A 26,160-nucleotide genomic window follows, 5' to 3' on the forward strand; every position below is an offset into this window, starting at 1 on the left:
AGAGAGAGAGAGAGAGAGAGAGAGAGAGAGAGAGAGAGAGAGAGAGAGAGAGAGAGAGGTAGAGAGGTAGAGAGAGGTAGAGAGAGAGGTAGAGAGAGAGGTAGAGAGAGAGAGAGGTAGAGAGAGGTAGAGAGAGAGAGGTAGAGAGAGGTAGAGAGAGAGAGGTAGAGAGAGAGAGGTAGAGAGAGGTAGAGAGATATACATAAATACATAGATTTATAGATAGATAGGATTGCTGTGGCTCCTTTTGACAGACAGAAAGGAGCCATTATGTTTTTTCTAGGCTTCCCCCTTTGTGACACTTTCTGCCATTTTTACTAAACATTTTTACTTAACTTTGCCCGACAAGTCCTGGGCCTCCCCGCCATGTCTTCTCAGTGTGGACCCAAAATTTGCCGTAATAAAAGAGAAGAGAGACACAATCACAGCGTGAAGTCTGAACACCACATGAAATATCTTCCATAAAACATGTCCACTTGGGCGCAGAGGCAATATTTATATGCCGCCAGTTTTTATTAAAACATGTTTTATTGATGGTGGCTGGTGATGGGGAGACGTTTTTGGGGGGGAATACAGTATAACTGCAATTGTGTTCCTGTCTTTCACAGGGGAGGTGCTATGTGTTTGACCAGGTGTTTCCCACAAATGTCACCCAGGAGCAGGTGTACAACACTTGTGCCAAACACATTGTCAAAGGTGAGTCTCCAGAGCACTAGATTAACTCGGATCTGGGGGAATTTATTGGAAGGAGCTTTATTAAATACCATATGCTGGCAACTCGTATCACTGAAGGGATCACAAAACAGTAAAAGAACAACACTTTATTTTCTTTTCTTGTTGGGTTTTAACCTTAAATACCATGAAAACTGAGCATATATGAAAATAAACACTATTCTATTCTACCGAATAACTTAATAACCAGGTTGATTTTTAGTTGACAACCAAACAAAAATTGTATTAAAGGCTAAGTTTTGTTTTACTTGTACTTAAAACAGCTAAACAGGCTCAGAGACAGTTTTTCCCCCAGGGCCATCACCACCCTAAACAAGCACACAAAACTGAAAATATTTATAATTAGCGACTTCTTTAGGATTTTTGGTTGTTGCTAATGCTATTGTAGTACTTTTCATTGCACTGTTGTTACAATGCATTACTCCTTAATTGCATTATATTATAGAGTCTCTAATCACTATATTGTAGATATTTTTGGCTTATTTATTCTGACAGTCTTTTATCTTATTTTTCTCTTAATAACAGTGGGACCTCGCTACTTCGCGGTTCCACGTTCGCGGTTTCAGAGCTTCGCGGGTCTAAAAAATAACAATAATAAAATAAGATAATTGAATTTTTTAATTTTTTATTTATTTATTTATTTTTTAACCATTTTTGAAGGGGCGTCGCTATTTCATGGTTCCACGTTCGCGGGTTCAGAGCTTCGCACGTCTAAAAGATAATAATAATAAAATAAAATAATTAAAAATAATAATAATTAAAAAAAAATTCAAGCATTTTTGAAGGGGCGTCGCTACTTTTTGCGGGTGGTTTTGGTCCCCATTAACCTCGATAACTGAGGGATTACTGTACATGTTTACTCTCGAGTGCCATGTCGAATATCATTGCATTGTTTCACCATAGATAGATAGATAGATAGATACTTTATTCATCCCCGTAGGGAAATTCACACTTCCAGCAGTCTACCCCGTTGTTTATTAACAGATTAACATGATGCCCTAGGGGTGCTTGTAGCGGAGTAGATGACGTCACGCCAGTCCAAAAGTTCAACAACCCTGCGGCAGATGGAAAACTTTTCTTTGTGAAAATCCAGGGATACACCACCTCGTGTTAGCAAGTCCGCCTCCTCTCCGATTCCCCCCGGCTTTCGTGTCTCTGTTTAGCGGCGTTGAAGCCGGAATAGCCCCGGGTAGCTCCAGGTGGCTACACGTTAGCGTCCGGAATGCTAAACGTGAGCCACGTTTCCGCAAAACAAAGCAACTGCGCTCCCTGTGCGCTTCGATGTTTTCCACCAGCACTCGATGATCTTATTTGGTCGTGAGTTCGCATTTACCATGATTACGGATGGTACCGAAAACTTATAATGCCACTAGCCGCTTTGCTAGCTCCGGCTCTTCTTCCACGATAGGCCCCTTCATCACGCCGGCACGAGAATTATTCAGGGCAAGGAGTTGAAATTTCTTGAATACACGCATTTTTCGTGCGCTAAAACCCATGTCCCATAGGATAGAAGTAATCCATAGTGTAGTTGTCAAAACGGGAAGAAAAAACACCGAAGATAGGAGCAGACAATAAAACAATAGGGCAGCTGCTGGAAAAGGCAGCCGCTCGTGGCAGCGCCGCTTTGATATATATGAAAATAAACACTATTCTATTCTACCGAATAACTTAATAACCAGGTTGATTTTTAGTTGACAGCCAAACAAGAATTGTATTAGAGGCTAAGTTTTGTTACCTATTTAGGTTTTTGATTTTATCCCTTTTTGCTCAGTTATCAGTCAGTCATTTTTGTCAGTGAGACATTCAGACATTTTATTATTCAGTATTTGTCGGTATCCTGCTAATATAATAGATTGCTTGTCAAATAGTCCATCAAATTGTCTGTTAAAAATCTGCAAATATGTTAGTTGCAGAGTCAGACAGTATTTATGTTAGTTCCATTGTCACTTTATAAATCAGCTATATTCTGGTAGCGTTTTTTTCTGTTTTCCGTAAGTTGGTTGCAGATAAAGAGGCAGTTTTCAAATTTGTCCATAACATAACAAGGTTGCTGTCATACACTGTCATTTTGTATAAAGTCAGATGGTATATTAAGTAGCCAATCCGTCAGTCAGTTAGTTCATTAGATTTCTTGTCGGTCATACTGAAAATCATCCATCTATTATCTGCACCGTTTATCCTCAGTGAGGATGCAGGGGTGCCCAGCTTTCTCCGAGCAGTGGGCAGGGGACACCCTGAACTGGTTACCAGCCAGTCACAGGGCACACAAAGACGGAAAACTCACTTGCTCAATTTGGACCGGCCAATTAACCTGACATGCATGTTTTTGGGAATGTGGGAGGAAACCCGGGAGGAAAACCATGCAGGTATGGGGGAGAACATGCAAACTCCTCACGGGGAGGCTGTGGTAACCACCCAGCCGCTGTGCCGCCTACTGAAAATCAAACAATAAGTTAGCGAGTAAGTTAGTAAGTGAACGAGTGAGTGAGTGAGTAAGGATGAGAGGGAGGGGGGGTAGGGATGTTAGGAGTTTGGGAGGAAGGGAGTGATTTAGTTTTTTAGCTACCCATGTCGTAGGTTGGTAGGTAGATGGGTATTTAGGTAAGTAAGTATATACATGAAAAGGTCTTTTAGTTAGTTTGATATTTGGTCAGTCAGTCGAACGTCAAACGGTCGGTCAGTCGGTCATTCAGTCATTATCTAGCCTTTGAATTTGTGGGTCAATAATTAAACTACTGCGTGCTTTAAGCCATTCAGTTTTTAGCGAATTATATCGTGCAGTTTGTTAGTTAGTCGATCATTGAGTTGAACATATAGAGTTGAGAGATTCCACCACAGTAAATACTCGCATTACCTGAATTAGATTATTGCCTTAAGGTCTGCAGCGGACTAGTATAGAATTGTAATTTACTTTCATTTTTCAATCAAACAAGGGAGCCCGGCATCATTATAGTAGGTTGTTTTGCAGAGCTTCACGCTCCACTGAGTCACAGAATCCATTCACTGGCAACTGGAATTAACGCCTTCTTGCAAATGTATGCGAGGAAAAAACAATTGCAGCGACACGAGGGTTTCAAAAAGCACACGGCGTTGATCACAGTCGACTATTACCTACGACAGGCTTTCATCTATCACCTTCCCTCTACCACATGCATCCCTCTTGCATTTTTCACCTTCCGGCTCCCATTTTTGTTTGCTTCGAGTGGGGCACTCCATCTCAGCAGGCGGAGTATAGAATGGATTGAATTGTCAAGTTACCTTAATTCTATGGCTTTCGGGGAGATGGGTTTGAAAGGCAAACATGAACCAAGCATAAAAGTCAGAAGATGCGAAGTAAAGGGTTAGACATGCTGTAGTGCAGAAGAAGTGGCCGGCAAGTGAGATCATTGAAGTTTATTACAGTCTTCTGTGAGTTTGTCGTTTGCCTAATCTGTCCGTTATTCAGTTAGACAATGAATCATGAGATTTGTAAGTTTATCTTTAATTTAGTCTTTTTAAGCCTTCAGACTTTTAGTGCTGCTTTTTTCCATTTTTTTACATCACCCAGCGTAAAGTTTTAAACACCTCTCAACGCTACAGGTATATTTTTTTCACCTAACATTAGGGATGTTTGATTCAACTGATATTAATGCCAGTACCCAAATCTTGAGTAGTCAGTGACACCTTTACAACATACCATGAGTAAATGAATTTCCTGTATTTTGCAACAAAATATTATTTGCTTCAAATAAATAACTTCCAAACCCTACATAATACTTTTCCTTAATGTCACATTTAGCAATGACAATTTACCATTAATTAAATTCCAGGTAGGCGGCACAGCGGCTCGGTGGTGAGCGCAGCCCCACAGTGTGGATGTTCAGGGTTCAGATCCAGCTACAGCAGCCTCTCCATGTGGAGTTTGCATGTTCTCTCCGTGCCTGCGCAGGTTCCTCCGGGTGCTCCAGTTTCCTCCCACATTTCCCCAAAACATGCATGTCAGGTTGATTGGCCGGTTCAAATTGTCCCTAGGTGTGAATGAGTAAGTGAGTTGTCTATCTCTGCACTGGCTGGCAACCAGTTCAGGCCCACAGCCCGAAGATGACTGGGATGAGCTCCAGCACCCCCGCGACCCTATTGAGGATAAGCGGTGCAGATAATGGATGGATGCATGGATAAATTCCAGGTTTCTGATATTAATTGGCTGGAAGGAAGCTAAAACTCATATCGCAAGTACCGATATCTTAAAAATGCTGGCACCCGCATGAAAACCCATGTCACATTACCTATTCCGACCTATCATACAACTATTCGTCATTTACACAATGCATGGTGCAAAATTTGAAATGCAACAATTTTGTTCTTATTTGTATATGAAATATGATTCTGAAAGTTGGTCAGCTGCTTAACCGACTTTTTAAGCAAAAGCTGATGAAAGAGACAAGAAATAAAAAAATACTGAATAGACTTAGGCAGGGTCTAATGGGGTCTAAGGTGATAAGCTTCTTCTTCAAGTCCTGTCAGGCTGTTACCACAGAGATTCATCATCAGCGCTTTGAGACTCGGCAATGTGTTGTTAATTGCTAGATTGTGTAAGTTTTAGACATGCACAAAGGTGCTTTCACAGCTATATACAAGCATGAGGTCACTGGGAAACCTTGTTCAACACATCATTTGATTACTGTGACCTGTTTTTGTCACAGACTGTGGATATTGATTAACTCTTGCTCCAGGGCCAGATGCTTTGTACAAAAAAAACAGGCTTAATCCAGATTTGATCGACATAAGGAAAATAGAAATCCTGTTTAATGTGTTCCAATCTCGTCAGATCTGGTTGTAGTATTTTAAGCTTGCAAGAACATTACACTATAGCTTCTCAGAAAAAAGCATTACTGGGTTTAATCCTTGCTAATATGAGGACTGAGGTCATTTATTTTGTTGATCCTGTGCCTTGAATAAGCTGCAGAAACACAATTCAGACTTGTATGGAATCATCCAATTTGTGCGCCTTCTTACTACTGCAATTCCTCTCTTGTACAGTTTTCCCACTTTCACGCGGTTCTGATTTTTCTCCCTTAGATGTCTTGGACGGGTACAATGGCACCATCTTCGCCTACGGCCAGACAGCCTCAGGAAAGACTCACACCATGGAGGTACAGTCGCAGCTCATCAATAATTAAAACGTTACAACCCCCGGGGCGGCAAATACAATCAGAAAATTTTCTAATGACTAAAGCTGGATGTAAAGGCGTTCCCATCACGTCTCCTTTACCCAGCACTCTGTGGGTAGCCACATTATTCAGTCCCATATGGGAAGACACTCAAAAGCAACACACCCAACACACCCCCTCCATTTCCTTTTCACTTACATCTCGCCTCTTACAGGGAAATCTTCACGACCCCCAGGGAATGGGCATCATCCCTCGAATCGCGGAAGACATTTTCGAACACATATTTGCCATGGACGAGAACCTGGAATTCCACATCAAGGTCAGTTTCCCACTCAGTCACACAATATGTGCCCGGATCTGTGATGTAATAATCCGACAGCGGGGTAGTCAGCCAAGCATCAATAAATCACCATGTTCAGAGTGCGCTAATCCTCCAGTATTTGTTACTCAGGGGGATAAAGCCAAAGAATAACAGAGGAATTGAGCATCAGTGTGCTTTGAAACCTTGCAAATGTTTTTTCTTTTGTCGATATTTCAGGTGTCCTACTTCGAGATCTACATGGATAAGATTCGGGACCTGCTCGATGGTGCGATAGATGGGTGGATGGTTGGATGGTTGGATGGTTGGATGGTTGGATGGATGGATGGATGGATGGATGGATGGATGGATGGATGGATGGATGGATGGATGGAATGATGGAAGGTTTGATGAAAGTAAGAATGGACCAGTCAGTGGGTAAGTAGCTGGATGGATTGATTAATGGACTCACAGATGGAGAGACAGATGTACAAATGGAACTTCAAGCAATTAGTGTACTTTACTTTTACCTGATGTAGGTCCTGTCAGTCTTTCGGACAACATTCTAATCATTTTGCTGAGGAGCAGATATGATCCAGTATCGCATAAACAAAAAAAAAAAAAGGACGGTTTCACAATAACCGCACCAACACAAGCTGAAGAGAGAGTAATTATGCTGCAAATGTAATTACGAGCGAGAGATGTGAGACAGAAATGTGTGGAAATGAGCACAGCCACTCCACTTAACCTCTAGTGATTTGCTCTGTACCAAAAAAGAAAAGATTCAGAGAGCCACAATCCCGGAATCAGAGCAAAGAAAATCATTAGAAGATATATTGTTCATACAAAGCACAATGCAAGCACTTAGGTGTGCCTATTATTCTGTTTGCTTTGCATGGCGAATGAAAGGAATCCAATGACCTTGTGTTGCAATCTCTCGCCTGACTTTTTTGCAGTGACCAAAACCAATCTGTCAGTGCATGAAGACAAATACAGAGTCCCGTATGTGAAGGTGAGTCATCCCCTACTCACTTGAATGTGGATTTGATTTTGCATTGTTTTATCACACTAGAGACACAACTGATAAGCAAAAGTGGCCAAAAGTCTTTTTTCTTAAAATGCATGCTTCTTTGGTTCCTTTGTGTTGTCTTCTGAGAATAAAAGCTACAACTTTTGGATTGGAATTACTGAGGCGCACTTATTTGGCCAGGCTGTTCCTGTGCTGCCTTGTACTTATACTACTATAAATTTCAAACATTCTATTGTGTCTGAGATACTTGAAAAACATTCTTGCTTTGGCTGATATCAGGATGGCAATATTATATTTTTTCAATATATCTGTTCCTGTCTTAAGTGAACAATGAACTTTTGTGTTAAGATAAATGACCTGACTTCAGAAAGTTTTCAGTGTCTATTCATTTAAGAAAGATGACAATTACATGCATGACTTCCACAACGAATATTTGGAAAAAAATCCTCAGTCTTTAGTTTTGTGGCTATCTTGCAAGCTCTTTGAATTTTGTGAGCTGAGATTTCTTTTTATTATCCTGAGATCTCTTCATCAATACAATTGTTTCTCTGACTTTGCATTAAAAATGACTTAAATCGTTGCCTTTATGTGATCTCAAGGAAAAGAAAATCCCAGGTTGGCTATGAAGTTATGATTACAGTGTAGTCTTCAAAAAGCGCTAGCTTCATGTATGGTTTATTTTTATTATGTATTTTTTTGTAACTTATCTTTGTTCTGCCTTCTCCAAGGGATGCACTGAACGCTTTGTCACCAGCCCAGATGAGGTGATGGACATAATGGATGAGGGCAAGGTCAATCGCCACGTGGCCGTCACAAGTGAGTTGCACTTGTTCCCTCGCGGGCAATAAAATCCAAGTGGATAAATGATGGACGCTCAACCTGTGTCTTTCCTCAGACATGAATGAGCACAGTTCACGAAGTCATAGCATCTTCCTGATCAGCATCAAACAGGAGAACGTGGAGACGGAGCAGAAGCTCAGTGGCAAGCTCTACCTGGTGGACTTGGCCGGCAGTGAGAAGGTAATATGTGTGGATGTCTTAATTTGCACACAGTTTAGAAAAAACACCTTTTATTTTACTTGGCATCTGATGTGAAGTTCCAAATTTCACACCCTATGAAATATTTTAGATCAATTGATGACAATGACCACTCAAGCCAATCTTTTGTTGCTCTGGCACGATGTTTTGGGTATTTATCATGATGGACATGCACTTAAAATTGCGAAAAAATGTCAGATTTCACAAAACATATTTTTAAATTGAACCAACCGGCAATTTCAAATTTGGTCTTGTTTGACCGCAAACCTATCTGACAAACCTAATGCTACAAAAGTTGAGGAAAAATATTCATTGATAAAAAAATAGACTAAACCTTTTGCATTTTAGTAGGGTTATTTTGCAATGTTCTTTTCATGTTTCACTATATTTTAGGGCGTTATTATTCTTATTTTATTTATCCCAACTTTATCATATTACTACTACAACTATTCATACTTCTAATGATACCACTACTATCACTTCTACTCCTCCTCCTACTACTACTACTACTACTACTACTACTACTACTACTATTACTCCTACAGTAATCCCTCGGTTATCGCGGTTAATGGGGACCAAAACCACCTGCGAAAAGTGAAAATCCGCGAAGTAGCGACGCCCCTTCAAAAATGCTTAATTTTTTTTTTTTTTTTAATTATTTTATTTTATTATTATTTTTTTTAGACCTGCGAAGCTCTGAACCCACGAACGTGGAACCGCGAAGTAGCGAGGTCCCACTGTACTACTACTACTACTTCTGATGATAATAATGATAATAATCATACTAATAATAATTGGAATATAGTAAAATTAAAACAAAAGCAAAATTATCAACCGAACATAACTTACTTATTTTGTTTTTTCGAGCTTCTGTTGTATATTTTTAAGCTACTTTTGCCATCATTTTACAAAGCTAGAAGAATCAAACAAAAGGAATTTTGTATCCTTTTCACATAAAAAATGGTGTCAATAGTCTACATGTTTCTATCTATTTTTCCCTGACATTTTTGGAAATCGTTTAGATAAGAAATGTACAAACAAATGGAATTATTAAATCAATGTCCTTTGCTCACATAACGTATTGAGATTGGGAAAATAGAATAGAATAGAATAGAATAGAATAGAAGCTCATCGTCTTTATTGTTGTTGATAACAACTTGAACATCATTTGCAAAGAGATTAGACACGGCACTCCGTGATAAAAACCCAAGACTGGGCGCTAAGTGAATGTACGCAATTGCTTGCCAAGTGGACATTGGCATATATGTGTGTTACTGGTTCTGTTTTAGAGGATTGACTGGATAAACAGTACAGCAATTTTTTACATCCTTCATGTCTATTAACATAATCAATAAAGAATGATACAAATTCACGTGCACAAGCTTGCAATTTCAGTATGGAATCAATGAATAATCCCCCCATGTGAAGATCTTGATATTCTAAATTACTCACTCGCTTTCGATTTGCAGGTTGTTGATTTTCTTATATGTGTGCAAATTAGTTTTCACAGTGCCTCTAGAGAGGTGTTGTTGCATGTTGAGGCATAAATACGCCGATAAACATCTCCGAACTTCAACCTCCAGAAAGCCGACACGTTGCAGCAAGAGCTGTCAAAAGGATTATGAATAAGAACGGTTCTTTATGGCCCTCACTGATTTCACCAGGACGGAATCTCTTATTTTAGGAGGCTAATGCCTCCCTGTGATGCACTATCACGTTCAGTCTTTTAGCAAACCAATCACATTCTCAGTTGGACACAAAGTTACTCTTTTTTTAAAAGGAGTTGGATTTATTTTCAAACTCTAAGTAAAACAAAAAACTTTGCTGAGAAATGAATCATGTAAACCCTCTATGGAGAAAATAAGCACTGACACAACACTTCCGCTTGCCTCTGGTATTAAAGGTCGAATAGCTTTTTTTATCAGATGTGAATTCTAATTACCTGAAGTGCATTTACAGGAAGCTGCTGTACCGGAACGAAAGAAACGTTACCATTTCCTAAAATGTAATTTATGTGACCTAATGAGATTTTTGCTCTTTATTGAAGATAATACATTGGCTTTGCAGAAGAAGAAAAAAACATTTAAAAAATGTTTAATTGACAATTAACCAATGATCAATTGCATTGCGACTTGATCCCTTGGTTATTATTGGAAAATAAGCAAAGATCATTCAATTACACGTGTCTAATCTCTTTCATTAAATAACAAATGCATCAATTCAAACCATGATATGAAGGATTATGCCTACATGCCCGAAATGGCTCTCCCATCTTGTATCCATCAATGCATTTTTGATGTGTTTTGTGTATGTGTGTGTATGTGTGTGTTTGTTTCAGGTCAGCAAGACGGGTGCCAAGGGAGCCGTGCTGGATGAGGCCAAGAACATCAACAAGTCTTTGTCAGCCCTCGGCAATGTCATCTCGGCTTTGGCCGAAGGAACGGTATGGTTGGAAAATGCTTTTTGAACAAGAACATTTCATAAATTTTAACACCCTTATTTTTAAGAACAAGCCCAGTTTAAATTTGAATCTACAGAGTGTTCCAAAAGTCTTGGGCCCATTTTTACAGTAAATATCTCGGAAACCATTAAGGATTTAAAAACACATCTGGTTAATTCAGGGAGCTTGTTTTACATGGAATGTTCAAAGATGTCGGTCACATGCCACACATCAAGCTAATAGTCTAATTCTTGCCAAATGCTTCACAGCATTACATTTTTAATGGTTGTAACAGCCTTGTGTTATACATGCTTTATTGATTTGTGCTTTGTCGAAGAAAGCTGTCTATGGATTTTTCTTATTTGAAAGAGTAATAGTCAATAGTGACACGGTACATTGGTTAGCTGAAGGCATGAATAACAGAAGCTTTTGCATCTATTGACAATGGCATGCTAAGAAATGTTCTGCAAGAATCTGCTTGCTTTGTGTCACCTGACCAATAGTGCTCAAATTGAACATCTTTAAACATAGAATTCAAGATTGAGATTACAAGCTTTCTGAATGTACTAGGTGTGTTTTTTATCCTTAATAGTTTACAAGATATTCAACGTCAATATGTGACATTTCTTCAATTTGCTGTTCTTTATATACAGAATGTTCTGTTTGAATTATTTTGAAATCTGGCCAACATGAATAAGCCACCATGGCTTGTATGATACATTGGACACCAGGACAACACCTTCTTGCAAATGAATTTCCAAAACCCATCCCTAATTTTGGTATATATATGTATATATATATATATGTATATATACATGTATGTATATATATATATGTATATATATATATATGTATATATACATGTATGTATATATATATATATATATGTATATATATATATATATGTATGTATATATATATATATATATGTGTGTATATATATATATATGTGTATATGTATATATATATATATATATATATATATATGTATATGTATATATATATGTATATATATATATGTATGTATATATGTATGTATATATGTATATATATATGTATATATGTATGTATATATGTATATATATATATATATATATATATATATATATATATATATATGTATATATATATATGTATATATATTTATACAATAAACAAATGTACAGTTCAATCGCAATGGAGTAATGATTCTCAGAATCAAACAAAAAAGTATGTTCAAACTATGCAAAATGCTCCATTGATTCAGTCCATTCATTTTCTTTCTTAGAACACAATTCAGAAAGATTAAGATTAATTACAGCTCAGTTGTATTTTTCACAAAAATCATATTCTTTTTTATTTTAGGTGAAAACCTATGGCGTAATTTGTGTTTCTTTTTGTAAATTTTGGTTTGAACAAATTTATTGACACTAATAACAGAAAACAATCATGACAATCTCAACAGCAATTAAGCACATTCACAATATTATTTTCCAATATGACGTTTTTAACAGCAAACACAAAGTGAGGTTTGAACAACCCTTCTCGAAAATCTTATTAGCAATCAAGCATATTCACAATTTCATTATATAACATCTTTGTTAGTGTCAGTAGATCCGTCCAGGCCAAAGTCGATTGTCCTCGGTCTACATTTTTTTTGGTTTGAACAAATTTATTGACACTAATATTAAAATAAAACAATCATGACAATCACAACAGCAATCAAGCACATTCATAATATTATGTTCCAATATGATGTTTGTAATATTAATAAACAATATAAAAAAAATCTTTTCATTTCTCAAATTTTTTTCAATTTAAAATGTATGGTATAAAGGTAGGGTGAGAGGGACTTAATGGTCCATCAAGTTTGATAAGCAAAATTTACAATCTAACAGTTCTTCAGGTGTTACTCGTATGTCAGACAGGGATTTGGTACACTAAGTAAACAACAGCGCTTTGACATGTGTGCTTGGAACATGACAAGAAAGACTACAAACTAGCAAGGAACCAAGGGAACAAAGTACTAAAGAGGAAACGGTCAAGATAGGAGGAAAAACACAAAGAGAGAGAGAGAGAGCGAGAGAGAGAGAGAGAGAGAGAGAGGGGAGAACTGTGAGTGCAGGGTCATGACAAATCCATGTGTCTATTTTCAAATCACTTCACAGCATTTGTTAAAATTAAAAGTAAATCCATACCCTCTCTCTCAACTAGAGCATGACAGAAAACAAATGGATTGACGCAAATAATGTGCGGTGGCAATCCTTCAATCTTTTTCATTCATTCCCTCCCGTGTGTGCAGAAGTCCCATGTCCCGTACCGTGACAGCAAAATGACGCGCATCTTACAAGACTCGCTGGGGGGCAACTGTCGCACCACCATGTTCATCTGCTGCTCGCCCTCCAGCTACAACGACGTGGAGACCAGGTCTACGCTCATGTTTGGCCAAAGGTGACAAGCGGCTATGCTCGGTTGCCCAATTTGATCTGCCCAAAGCAAGTGATTGCTAAAGCTGTGTGATAGTGGGCCAGGTTGTTAAAAGATGATTTTTATTGTGTGCCTGTGTGTGATTTATGTTGCTTTTAATAAGTACCATACTCATTAATTATTCATTCATTATCTGCACCGCTTATCCTCAGTAGGGTTGCGGGGGTTCTGGAGCCCATCCCAGCTATCTTCGGGCAGTGGGCATGGGACACCCTGAACTGGTTGCCAGCCAGTCGCAGGGCACACAGGGACAGATAATTCGCTTGCTCATTCACACCTAGGGACAATTCGGACTGGCCAATTAACCTGACATGCATGTTTTTGGAATGTGGGAGGAAACCGGAGTGCTCAGGGGAAACCCACGCAAGCACGGGGAGAACATGCAAACCCCACACAGGGGGTTCGATCTCATGACCTCAGAACTGTGCCGTACACGCGCTAACCACTGGGGGTATTGGGGGTTCAGTGTCTTACCCAAGGACACTTCGACATGTAACACGGACAAGCCGGGACTCGAACTGGGATCCCTTAATCCTAAAACGATCGCTCTACCTCCTGAGCTACTGCCTGGTACAAGACAGTGACGGCAGTCTATCTATCTATCTATCTATCTATCTCAGGATGACTTTCTGATTTCGACATTTTCTAACACTTGCCTCTGGTACCATGACTAAAACTAGCGTGATAAGGAGATAGAAGCTAATGCCTTTTCGTATTTCACTTGTATCAGTAATGGTTCTTTGATTAACTTTTGGCGGTTAGCACCTGACCCGGTTCGATTCTCGTTGCAGCCATTGCTATGCAATTTTGGTTAGAAATATTTTTCAACCGTTGCATGGAAATACCTCCTGTATAACGCGCAGCAAAAATAAAACAACAAAAGGTATTTTGTACAAGGCAACTCTTTAGTTCTTACTGTAGGTAAGTTGACAATGCATGTGTTCTGAGCCATCGCACCAACACCTGAACCTGATGCATGCCATCATCTAAAACCTGCCGCATGGGGCAAGATTTTGAGACATGAATTTGTCGTTGCTGTCAATTAGACTTTTTGCTCAAATTCAGTGATTTGGTTTTCATTTTGATGTTGACTTTGTATTTGTTTGACTTTGTCTGTTGATGCCCGAACAACTTGCATTGCAGCCTGGTCATCCTGGTAGGGGGAGTTTATTTTCTCTTGTTCATATATAGGTGTCAGATCAGGGGATGTTGTATCGGTGGACTGTGCATCTCGTTTTGTGGTTGAGGGCTTTACAAATAATGTGACTAGACTTGACTTATTCATTCAAATCAAAATCAAGACATAGGTCATGATGTCATGAATTGGTCTTGGCATGCCATCAAGTTATGTTGTTAAAGCTGAGTCAAATCAAATCGGGCCTAATGAGAAGCAAGTCAAAGTATATCATACATTTCAACCAAGCAAGTTACACATCTTAAAATTGGCTTCACATCTAGAAACTCAAAACCAAGACATGCACTCTCACCTACTGCGGCACTTTTGTTATTGTTTTAAAGAGTCTGGTCACAATTTGGTGAAGGGGGACATAATGTACCCTCCCTTTTTTAACTTTCTCAAACCGACATATTTTTCAATAGTAGAGAAACGTTTAGTTCTTGCTCTTGCTTGCAGATAGGGTGAGAGGGACTTAATGTCAAGCCATTACTTTGTCATACTAAGAGGAGCCAGATAATGTGGCCCAGGCAACATGTAAGAAGGCCTCCCTCGGGGTGGTGTTCAAAGCATATCCCACTGGGAGAGTTCCTCAGGACAAATCAGGACCCACCTGAAAAACTATGGGTGACTTTACACTATGGCAATACTTTTCCTGTCTCTTTTAGCCTTCACTCATATTTCTCTACCAAAACCTCCCGAACCCTGTTGCCTCCAAAATAAAAGTGATCAAATTGATTCACACAGGAATGAAAAGAAGATGTCATTACAAGCGTGCAATTGTTTTGTCTACTCAGTAGCGCTATGTACAGGTTGTACAATTTCTGTTTTTAATATTGGAAACCTACAAAGGATATTTCATAGGGTGCCAGTTCACTATTTTGACTGTTATTGCACACCGTTGTTCATTGTTTTGATTACTACGTCATTGTTGCAATCAGCCAATCTTGTTTTTTTTTTTTGATGTCCATACACCTTAGGGCTGATCTGCTTTTTGTAACCCTGAAGATTTATTAAAAAGAAGGCTAAAGGGAGGCTCTTCTCCCTGTCCTCCTTGCAAGTTCAAAATCCATTCACGTCTTCTCTCTTTATTCTGGGTGTCTACTAGAGTTTAAACTGATCAGAACTTACCGCACTCAGGACCACGTCTCCCGAGTGTTTTCAACCATGAGAAATGTGGGCGGACCTAGATTTTTAAGAACGGTAAATTAGCAGCCCAGAGTCTGATAGCAAATGTGAGCTCTTGGAAACCCAAGGATGAAAACAACTGGCATTTTCCCTTGTTAACCTCTTAAAAAGGGACAAGACCATCCATCCATCCATTATCTGCACCGCTGATTCTCAGTAGGGTTAAATTACGTGCATACCAAAGAGACGATTGTTTCAAAACATGACCAACTTTTCAGCAGGTGTTTATTTTTGGAGTTTGGATCCTAATTCTTAAAACTCATTTTGGAACATGAAATGGCATTTTCTTCACAAGGCTTGCTTAATAACTCATGAGTGGTCAAATTGGTGATACATATTGAACTCCAATCTGACGCAAAATAAATAACAATTTATTTTTGGGGGAGTATTTGTTTCGCTTGTCATTACAAATACTTGACTGTTTGTCAACAAATATTACAAAGTCAAAATTCACAAAATGTTCCTGTAACTGAAATAATTTCACCCTTGTTAAATCGATCTTTATTGATGAAGGGATGTTAAACCTGCTGTCTGAGATATTTTCATTGCCAACTTTTTTTTAATCTCACTTGGCTTCCCTTTTCTGGCATGCAACGTCAACCACAACGGGCAGAAAGCCCATTTGCATGCTAATTAAAGCCGCACAAGTTGCTTTTAACTGTACGGCTCAAGCTGGATACATCTTGCGCTTCTTTTATCCTCTGATCCTCTGCTCTTGCCTAACTCTATCCTCTTCCTCTCCTAAATATTTTTTTTTCCCGACTGTCCAATTAGGGCAAAAACCATCCGAAACACTGTGACAGTGAACCTCGAACTTACCGCCGAGCAGTGGAAGAGGAAATACGAGAAGGAGAAGGAGAAGACCAGGTCGCTGAAAGAGACTGTGCACAGACTGGAGACTGAGTTGAGCTGCTGGAGGAATGGTAATACTGAACTCATTAAGCATAGAATACGTCACATTGCTCCTAAAATGCAGAACATTGTCACTTCATGTTCCTTTGGGGTTGTAGGAAACAACAGTTAATCTGGAACAGACTGGGGAAAATGACCATCCTTTTTTGTGTTTTTAATACTATGTAAACATATTATAGTATTTTTTTAACTTGTCTTGGTTACGCTACCAAAAAAAAAAAAAAAAACTGAACAAAAACCCTTCACACTCCTTCGAAACAGATGGGTACGTTTTTTTTTAAACCTTTTATCTCCATTTTAAGCAACTATGTTCTCACTTTGCTGTATTTTGAGTCCCCCGTTTTTTTCCCTAAAGAACATACTTAAACATACATAATTACTTGATCTAAATTCTGAACCATAAGTAATGCTTAATTTCTTGATTCATTTTTACTGGTATTCTATTCTTTTTACTGCAAATTAGTATCAAAATAGTAAAATAAGAAAAATACTGAAATGCATGTGGGAAAAATGAAAACATTACAGAATGATAGCTTTGAAGTGTTTAGTTCTAGAGATAGCTGTAGCAAGGTATTCACTGACGCAAGGTTTTTTCAATATCTTAAGACAACACTCACATGTTTAAAACAAAGGACATGATTTAATGATTATGAGTACCGTACTTTACGATAATTGGCCTAGTAAATTTGCTGAGCACTGCAAAATGCATAAAGAAAATGCTTATAGGTATTTATATATATATATATATATATATATATATATATATATATATATATATATATATATATATATATATATATATAATCAAGCTCTTTGCCACTGCACATACTCTTTCAGTTATAGAAAGCTTGAGAACAGGAGTGAACTTGAAAGGTTAAGACCTACTTAAAACGTTGCATTTGTGCAGGTTAATGATCCATGTTTAAGCTTCTAAGAGTCATAGAGGTGAAGCGGCACTGCCGGAAAAAAAAAAAACCAACGTTATTTTGGTCCACCATGCCACACACTACATGAAAACACACACATCAACAGTCAAACACAGTACACATGGTTATTTACGCTACACCCTGATGCATGTGGCGTAGACTTAAAATCTATAGCTCCGTGGAAGTCTTCAGTGGTAGTTAGTTTGGCTCAGCGTCCAGGTGGTTGAATCAATCCCCGGGCTTCTTTCTTTGCTTGAGGTGCTAAACACGTTCCTTCTTTAATTACTTCCAGTGAAAAATAAGTATGGCTTAATTAATTGTACACCGTCATCAATACCTCCATCTGGCATGTGAGTCGATGTTGTTTGCATTTGTACATTATTCATGTAAGTTTTTATCAAGTAGCAAGGACACACCAAGTTCACTGTCTGTCGTGCTTGTCGAATGTCTGTCCCTGCCAACTTTTGCCGGGAAGAAAAAACTTGGTCTACCTGGCCGCTTGCCAGTTCAGGACATGGCCCATCCATCCATCCATAAATGGTTGTATTTTTTACATTTTTGTGTTCCTTTCAATCATGTTGCACCAAACATCCCAATAGAAAATGAAAAAAATACCCGAAAAGAAAAAAGGAATGACAGGTTGAAGCCAAATGCTTAGAGGCCCCTTTTCCCATAATAACTTCGGACGCTTTTCTTTTTTCAATAAGATATTTAGAGTCATTACTATGTCTTACATCATTTTAACAGTCACATGTTTGACCATTAGGAAAATATAACCTTGTTTTAATTAAGATACATGTTATACAGTTCTTCTCCTTACTATCTGGCAATAATAAATCCTTGGATCGGTTAGGCACGGAAAATTCATCGCCACTTTGGTATTGAATGTTGAGAATATTGTTATTATTTTGCTGATAAAAAAATCACATCAATTTGATTTAATCATCATGAAAAAACAATGGAAATTATCAAAAGGATTTCTGGTGGGCCCAAATGCAGGGAAGCAGGAAGCATAGCAAGTTGCTTAGAAAAATGGTATTTAAAAACAAAATCCCCAACAAAGTAACAAACAAATGGTCAAAAACAGCAATTAAACTGTCTGAAACAGAAAACTAAAAACAAACCTCACGAACCAGAAAGGAGGTCGAAAAAGGAGTTGGGGGTATCGATGTTGCTATTGATGATGAAAAACAAAGACCCGAAAATGGATGCTGCCCAAAGATTCCTTATAAAGGCTCAGGGTAATTAGAGACAGGTTTGTGGTGCTGGACTCAAATAGGTCTCAATGAAGGATTCTTTTCGATTCTTTGAGGAGTATAGAGCTTTTTAAGCGAATTTTAGAAGTGGAACTTTGATGAATATCTGTGATGATAGGGGGGTAATACACCAAAATGGTGGATGCCAACCGCCGATACACTTGGAGAAGAAGAAGAATAACATAACATAACCTGCCCCTCAAAGGCAGAATTCAGACAGGCCAAAAGAGAGAGAGAAAAAAAATACGGAGGCTACAGCAACAGGACAGCTGAAGTTCCTTGTTGGGACAGGGAGCCAAAGCAGCTGGGGACTCTCCTCGCAGCCAGGGCAGGGATGCGATGTGAATTGTGGTGGACCCAAACGCCGGCAAGCAGGAACCAAGGCAAGATGCTCAAAAAGCTAGTATTTAGTCATAAAAAAAAAGAAAAAAGTAACAAACAAATGGTCAAAATCAACAATAAAACTGTTTGAAATAGAAAACAAAAACCAAACCTTAAAAACCAGGATGCAAGTGGGAAAATTAGATGGTTGTATGAATGGTGCTTATAATGATGAAAAAAAGAAGTCCAAAATTGGGTGCTGTCCAAAGGTTCTTTATGAAGGCTCAGGATGAAAATGGTCAGGTGTGTGGTGTTTGGGTACACCTGTCCCAATCCTAAACCCTTTAGGTTCCCTCTGGTGAATAGAGGCAGACCAGACCCCAACAGTTATTATGTTACTATCAGGTTTTAATTATTTGAAGTTGAGATGAAATTGGCTCAGTCAAATTTCCTGGAAAATCGCAATAACCCATCACTAATGAGCTATATTCAGAACCTGTCAGCAGGATAATCTGATTTTCTTAGTGATCTACCTTGTGTTCGTGGGCACCACGTTGTAACCCATGGAAAAGAGAATTTTGTCAAAATGGTCTTGCACCGGGGCACTGCAGGTGAGTAGTTGGGGTTTCCGCGGAACCTTTCTGACATAATGGGATCAAATCCAGCTACCAGCCTTCCTATGTGGAGTTTGCATGTTCTCCCAGTGCTTACGTGGGTTTCCTCCGGGCACTCCGGTTTCCTCCCACATTACAATAATGTCAGGTCAATCTGGTCATTCCAAATTGTCCCTAGGTGTGAATGAGCGAGTGAGTTCTGTGCCTTGTAAATGTCTTGCAACCAGTTCAGGGTGTCCCCTGCCCACTGCCCGAGGACAGCTGAGATGGGCTCCAGCACCCCCGCAACCCTACTGAGAATCAGCGGTGCAGATAATGGATGGATGGATGGTCTTGTCCCTTTTTAAGCACCAAATTTGATAATATGCATTCAAAAAATCTGGATGCAATATGGCTAGCTCAGAAGTGTGTTTTTTAAGTTTCTCAATTAAACTTGATAAATGCCTTGATAGATAAAAAATACCTGAGTAAAGAAAAAAATAAGCCAGGTATTTGAAAGTTGGGGGCACTGGGGACAAGTATAACACATGTCTATTAGTAGTACTATTTTGCCATTTCATACATATTATCAAAATATATTTTTAACATTTGGGAGGACAATTTAAAAAGCCTTATGGGCCGAGTGTGGCCACTGGTATGCAGTTTGCCCACCCTTAAAACACAGGTCTGCATTTTGACACATGATTGGTAGTTTGGCCAACACGCTCAGTAGTGACACATTCTGAAGCGATGAAAAAAATAAGACTTTCATATCAAGTGCATATGGCGGCACGGCGGATGAGTGGTTAGCGCGTCTGCGGCACAGTTCTGAGATCATGCGATCAGCTCCCAGCCTTTCTGTGCAGAGTTAGCATGTTCTCCCCGTGCTTGCGTGGGTTTCCTCCAGGCACTCCGGTTTCCTCCCACATTCCAAAAACATGCATGTATGTTAATTGCCAGTTCAAATTGTCCCTGGGTGTGAATGAGCTAGTGAGTTGTCTGTCTCTATCTGACCAGTCCGGGGTGTCGCCTGCCCACTACCCCAAGATAGCTGTGATGGTCTCCAGCATCCCCGTGACCCTAATAAGGATAAGCGATGCAGATAAATGAAGAATGGATGGATTAAGTGCATGTGCACCTCTCTGTTTAAAAGACCTGCAGTGCTAATAGGTCAAAGAATTCAAAAAAACACGTTGCTCAGAACATCCATTTTCCCTGGGAGAGATAATATATCACTGCTTCTTTCTGTACAATGTATTTCTCCATGTCCCTTCCGAAAAAGGAACACTTTTAATTTCTGTAATGAATCATTTTGACAGCGTTTGGCTCCTCCCCTCTTAAACGTCACCCTTTCTACTTTCTGACCTCCATAAAGTGTGTTGCTTTGAAAGAGCAAAAGTCACCCGTCCACCCGTCTCCTCTTTATTGACGATGCCACCTTCCAGCGGAATGCAGGAACCAACCGGTGTCCCCCAAGGTGTATTGTCATCGCTATCGATCGCTCTGGGCGCGTGTCACAAGCAGACTCTTGCATCGATCGGCCCCATCGGATAGGAGTCACGTCATGTGCCTCGAAAGAAGGAGGCCAGAGTAAAACGCTTCTTAAAAGGGGGCATAGGGGACAAACAGGAAGCTGTTAGCCCCTCTTTATGCAAAGGGGGCTCTGAAGGACTGGAACTTTTATCACGAGGACAAGGACACATTAGAAATGGCTACTGCAAATCCCTTCTAGTGGTACAAAAAAGGTTCATTCAGTAAAAAGAACATCGATTTAAAAGTTAGGCAAAAGAACTCCTAAATTATCGTACCAATGTTAAAATCTATAAAAAAATACTAGGTCGAGATATTTGCATTTCTCCTACATATGCTGTGTCTTGTAGCGCTGGTTTATGTTGGCATTCGACAATACACTGCCTCTTTCTGTACAATGTATTGGTCAAGTATTACACACTGGGGCTTTAAGGCCAGTCAAAGCCTAAATAGCATACATTGAGCTATTTTTTAACATCAGACCAAACACACACAGCAATATTTATTGAGGATGAGCAGTCAGAACCAGAACAGGCAGTAGACCCAAACGCATAACGATTCACACAAAAGCTTTATTTGGAGAATAAAGGAAGTCAGGCTCGGGGAACAAACAAAAGCAATCCGGTGCTCGCTGGGCAGGAGGAGCAGGAAGCCCTCGCGAACGAAGCATAGTTGGAGGACAGAAGCAAGCTGGGCAGCCGGGAGGGGAGATAGGAGCATGGTCAGAGATCAGGACAAGTGAGATAACTGGAGACAATCCGGAAGCCAGGGACAGATGAGCAGGAAACAGGACAGGCCGGGCCGGGCCAGACGGGAGCCAGAGTCAAAAAGAGCTTGCCTTGCATGTGTGGAGGTTCGCTCACGGACTGACCAGGAGTGAATGACAATGATGTGTTTAAATCGGAGGAGAACGAATTAGTGAACAAATCGCTGCTGGTTCTAAACAAGTAAGCGCAGGTGAGAGCAATGGGCAAATCTTGACATGAGTTTAAACAGCAGGGAAGCCAGTTGGACTGAGGTGCACTCAGAAAGAAGGTTAATGTTCAAAAGTCTCATCTCATCAGCTGCACCGCTTATCCTCAGTAGGGTCGCGGGGATGCTGGAGCCCATCCCAGCAATCATCGGGCAGTGGGCAGGGGAGGTAAAAAAAATGTTAATGTGAAGAAAAATAGAAATTAAAAAGGGAAAAAAGTAACAAGTAAAACCTCAACCATAAAAACCTGCTGTGACAAAGGAAAAGACTAGTTGGGATGAGCTCCAGCACCCCCGCGACCCTATTGAGGATAAGCATCAGTTGAAACACTGATCTGACGAAAACCGGGCCGAGAAATCCTTCCATTTAAAAAGTTTTAATACAAGGGGAAATATTTCCCCCAAAATTATTTCGATAACAATTGTATGAATGACTGTAATATAGTGCAGTGTTTTAACCAGTGTTCTGTGAAACCTTGTCTAGTGTGCCGCAGGAAAGTACCCAATTTTACCTTTGTAAAAAACATGCTTTTTTTATTTTATCATTTTTCCCAACCATATCAGATGGTGGGAGCAGACTTTTGTTTTAATTTTACATACTAAGGATCTTCTTGTTGCAATGGGGAAATATATTTAACTTTTTATATGATAAAACTGTTTAAGATCGTACTGCATAAAAAAATAAATAGTAAAATAAAAATGTTGCATTAAATTAACTGATTTTAATGTATTTCATACCCCAAAATTGAAAAAAGTCAGAACTTAATAAAAGAAAAAAATCATATAAATACATATATTTTTTGTGCATTTTAGGCAATATTTTTCTAAAAATATAGTATTTTTTTTAAATAAAGTAAAACCCGAATAACAGGTTAAAAATATAATTTAAAAACCAAACAAAATAACCACAACATTATAATGCAAAAAGTTGTCTTACTTCCTTAGCTACAGTGACCACAAAAGATAAGAAACATTTTATTCTGTCAATTTACGCAACATGATAAACAATATTAAGCATTAAAATCAACATGAAACTTTTGCCAGTGGTCTGCCACAAGACTTTTTTAAAGAAAAAAGTTTGAGAAACAATGATTTAGTTATCATCCCCCATAATATTCCCAGAGTTAATAAAAATGCACTGTGCACAGGTTATTTTCATAAATAATTAAAAAAAAAAAAATCCGTATCATTATTTATTCAATATTAATCACAATATCGTGTATAAAACAAAGAACATGTATGTTCATCAATATGTAACTATACATCACATATAAGCTTTGTATTTTTCATCATCATGTATTTTAATTCAGATCAATGTATTTAAATTGTTTTATTAGTACCTACATTTTTTCCAAAAAATAGTACTAGCAAAATTATAATTAATGGTTGTGTCCGGAAGTTGAAAATGTGTTACTTCCTGTCGCCATCGCCTGGCTTAAAGTCATGATCGCAGCTCATGCATCAAGTACGTGCATTTTTTTAGACACACACCAGTAAACTCTTCTTTTTTTTAATTTAGGTTGGCGTTTGGATTGTATTTCAAACAGGCCTTTTCTTACTTTCGCCATTCTCATGCTTCACTAAGAAAAAACATGATGACAAGCATGAAATCACTCTCTAACCCCCGTTTCCAGCTGCCGAATGTGTTGTGACTCTAGAATAGCTGAGGTTTAAGTAGGATAAAGCAGATAGGCGTGGTGGAAGATTTCAAAAAGACTTCTTGCATTGAGTTGGGCATTGTGAGCACGAAAAATATTCTACTTTAAACTTTTTAACAAAACCTCAAATGACTCACCCTTCTTTTGATGAAAATAAAAAAAGCTCAAATAGTTTTGAATAAACAACCTGTAAATAATTAGTATAAACACCCCATTGGTATAAACGAGTAATTTAATGTTTGTACTGTTGTGTGCTGTCCAATTTGCTGCCGCAAAAGCAGAATGTCTCCTCTGAATAATCGACATGATTTCTTCAGGTGAGGTTGAAGGAGGCTCTGAATGTGAGGAGGACCAAGTGGCGCTGCTACCAGACTCTGAGGAGCCAGTGCCGGACATATGCAGCCCGTGCTCTCTGACCTCCTCCATCGTTGTGCACATCTCTGAGGAGGAGCGTCACAAGTATGAGGAGGAGATTCGAAAGCTCTACAAACAGATGGATGACAAGGTGATCAGATCTTGGCAGGGAGTTTGAATATGCACCTTTTTAACTGCAGAATGACTCATATATGTGCATTATTCATTTTCATCTCTCAATGTGCAATGATATGAATCTCCAGGGGGGGATACAAAGAGAATTCAGTTTTACATTCAGAACCTGAAATGCATTTTCCAATACGCTATTTGCGTTTCTAACCCGAGGCATGAAACTTAAAAATATGGCGCCATTACTTACACTGTTCCTTTTGGATAATCCAAAAAAGCGCATGCAGAACAGGGTTTTTATACATCTATATTTCATATCTTTAAATTTTACATCGCTGTGATGAATTAAAAAAGGAAAATAAATGGACAGTAAAACAAAATGAATATCCGCCTCACAGTAAGCGCATCAGTCTCCATCATGATGGACTACGTCACTGAAATTAAACACTGAGCCTCATTATCTTGTAATCATACACCATCTGATAAATTGTCCAGAATATTGTTTATTTACAGTTACCTCTTGTAAATAATTCAGCAGCAGTGTAAAATGAAAATAAGGCATTGTTTTTGTCTCTCTCCCTGAAGGATGCGGAGATTGACTACCAAAGTCAGATGGTGGAGAAACTGAAAGAGGACATGTTGAAGCAAGAAGAGGTAAAACTAAGAATAAAACTCACTCAAGATTGAAAGTTTAAATGAATGCCGATCTCTTTTTTTCTCACAACCTTTTCTGGTCATTCAATACAATGGCTATAGCGTGCCTCATTGAAAAACCCCATTGAAGAATAATTTCAAAATAGTCTAAAAGACATTAAATATTAATGATAATGCAGCTGTTTAAAAGTGGGTCTGGATGTTTCCCAATTCTCGTCTGTCAATTTATTTTCCACTGAAAAAAAAGAAAAAGAAAAGAAAAAATACACAATAACTTAGATACAATAACACCGAAGTCAAAATTCTGTCTAGTTTCCTCTGTCTTGTTATTTATAGAAGGGTGCACCTTGAAAGAGGCATGGGGGGGCCATTGGGCTGCAATGTGGAATGAAGCATAGCCAATAGCCAGCTAGCCAACCTAAACAGCATCTCTATTGGCATGAGAATTAGGGCGAGCGCACACAAAAATTGACTAGCTTTCCTCAAAGAGTAGCAGAGCATTTATACAAAAACGATCACCTTTGCATCATGTGGTCATTGGTGCATGGTGCAGACTGCATGCACACCTGAATTATACGCATATGTGTAAAAAAGAAAATAAGTGTAATCTTTTAAACATTGTGTACACCTGAAACAGGGGTCAGGAACAAAGCAAAAAATGTTTTAAAAAGAAATTGAGAGAGCCGCATCATATATTTCCAGACAAAATAGAAAAAACTGCCAAACACGCTCCCTAGACAAAAGCTAATTCTTCAGCACATTTTATTTTACTGTGTGTCATTTGATGATTTAATCTAATGTATGAAATGATAATAATGTCAAATCCTGTGTCCCAAATCAATGTGAATATGCCATTTACAATTTGTCTTCCACCTTAAGTTAGTCTTGGGGCAATTTTTTTCCATGAAATTTGTCCTTAATAATGGTTTCAAAACAATGCGCATGCAAAGTTCTTTTGTAAAAATGTCACAAATTAGTGCAAACGAAAAGCGTATCGTCATATTCACTTTTGGTGTAGACTGCACTGAGCGAGAGAGAGATAAGAAAGTGCCTTGCGCTGTGTGCAGGGATCCACCCACCTGTACTGCTCACCCAATCAAAGTCATTTGCCAGTGTTTTTATTTATCAGTTTAAATGGTTTCTTATCAAACTTCTGCATTAAGTTGCTTCGGTTTTATATGGACCAAAATCCGGATGAAATCATTAGACTTTGGAACGCCACAGAGAGATGTGCATTAGTTATTTTATTTCAGAGCCAATATGTACTCATGAAAAGAGCCATATATGGCTCCCGAGCCATAGGTTCCCTACCCCTGACCTAAAACAAAATCATTTAAGG

At 38.8% G+C, this 26,160-nt stretch overlaps 1 protein-coding gene across 2 annotated transcripts in view; it reads left to right on the forward strand.

The window, feature by feature from the left end:
* kif5ab (kinesin family member 5A, b) overlaps positions 1–26,160 on the forward strand; it is a 128,910-nt gene that overhangs the window by 39,979 nt on the left and 62,771 nt on the right. The window contains exons 2-13 of one of the 2 annotated variants that reach the window (XM_088338826.1): positions 609–696; positions 5,791–5,864; positions 6,097–6,201; positions 6,421–6,469; positions 7,137–7,192; positions 7,939–8,026; positions 8,106–8,230; positions 10,587–10,691; positions 12,970–13,118; positions 16,291–16,439; positions 24,002–24,189; positions 24,753–24,821. In XM_088338826.1, coding sequence (XP_088194952.1) covers positions 609–696; positions 5,791–5,864; positions 6,097–6,201; positions 6,421–6,469; positions 7,137–7,192; positions 7,939–8,026; positions 8,106–8,230; positions 10,587–10,691; positions 12,970–13,118; positions 16,291–16,439; positions 24,002–24,189; positions 24,753–24,821 — 1,245 coding nt within the window. The remainder of the gene's footprint in view (positions 1–608; positions 697–5,790; positions 5,865–6,096; positions 6,202–6,420; positions 6,470–7,136; positions 7,193–7,938; positions 8,027–8,105; positions 8,231–10,586; positions 10,692–12,969; positions 13,119–16,290; positions 16,440–24,001; positions 24,190–24,752; positions 24,822–26,160) is intronic. The other variant, XM_088338827.1, reaches the window with a different exon arrangement.

Source organism: Urocampus carinirostris, chromosome 6 (assembly GCF_059441175.1).
Source record: "Urocampus carinirostris isolate Australia breed hairy pipefish chromosome 6, RoL_Ucar_1.0, whole genome shotgun sequence".
In the NCBI taxonomy this organism is placed as follows: Eukaryota; Metazoa; Chordata; class Actinopteri; order Syngnathiformes; family Syngnathidae; genus Urocampus; species Urocampus carinirostris.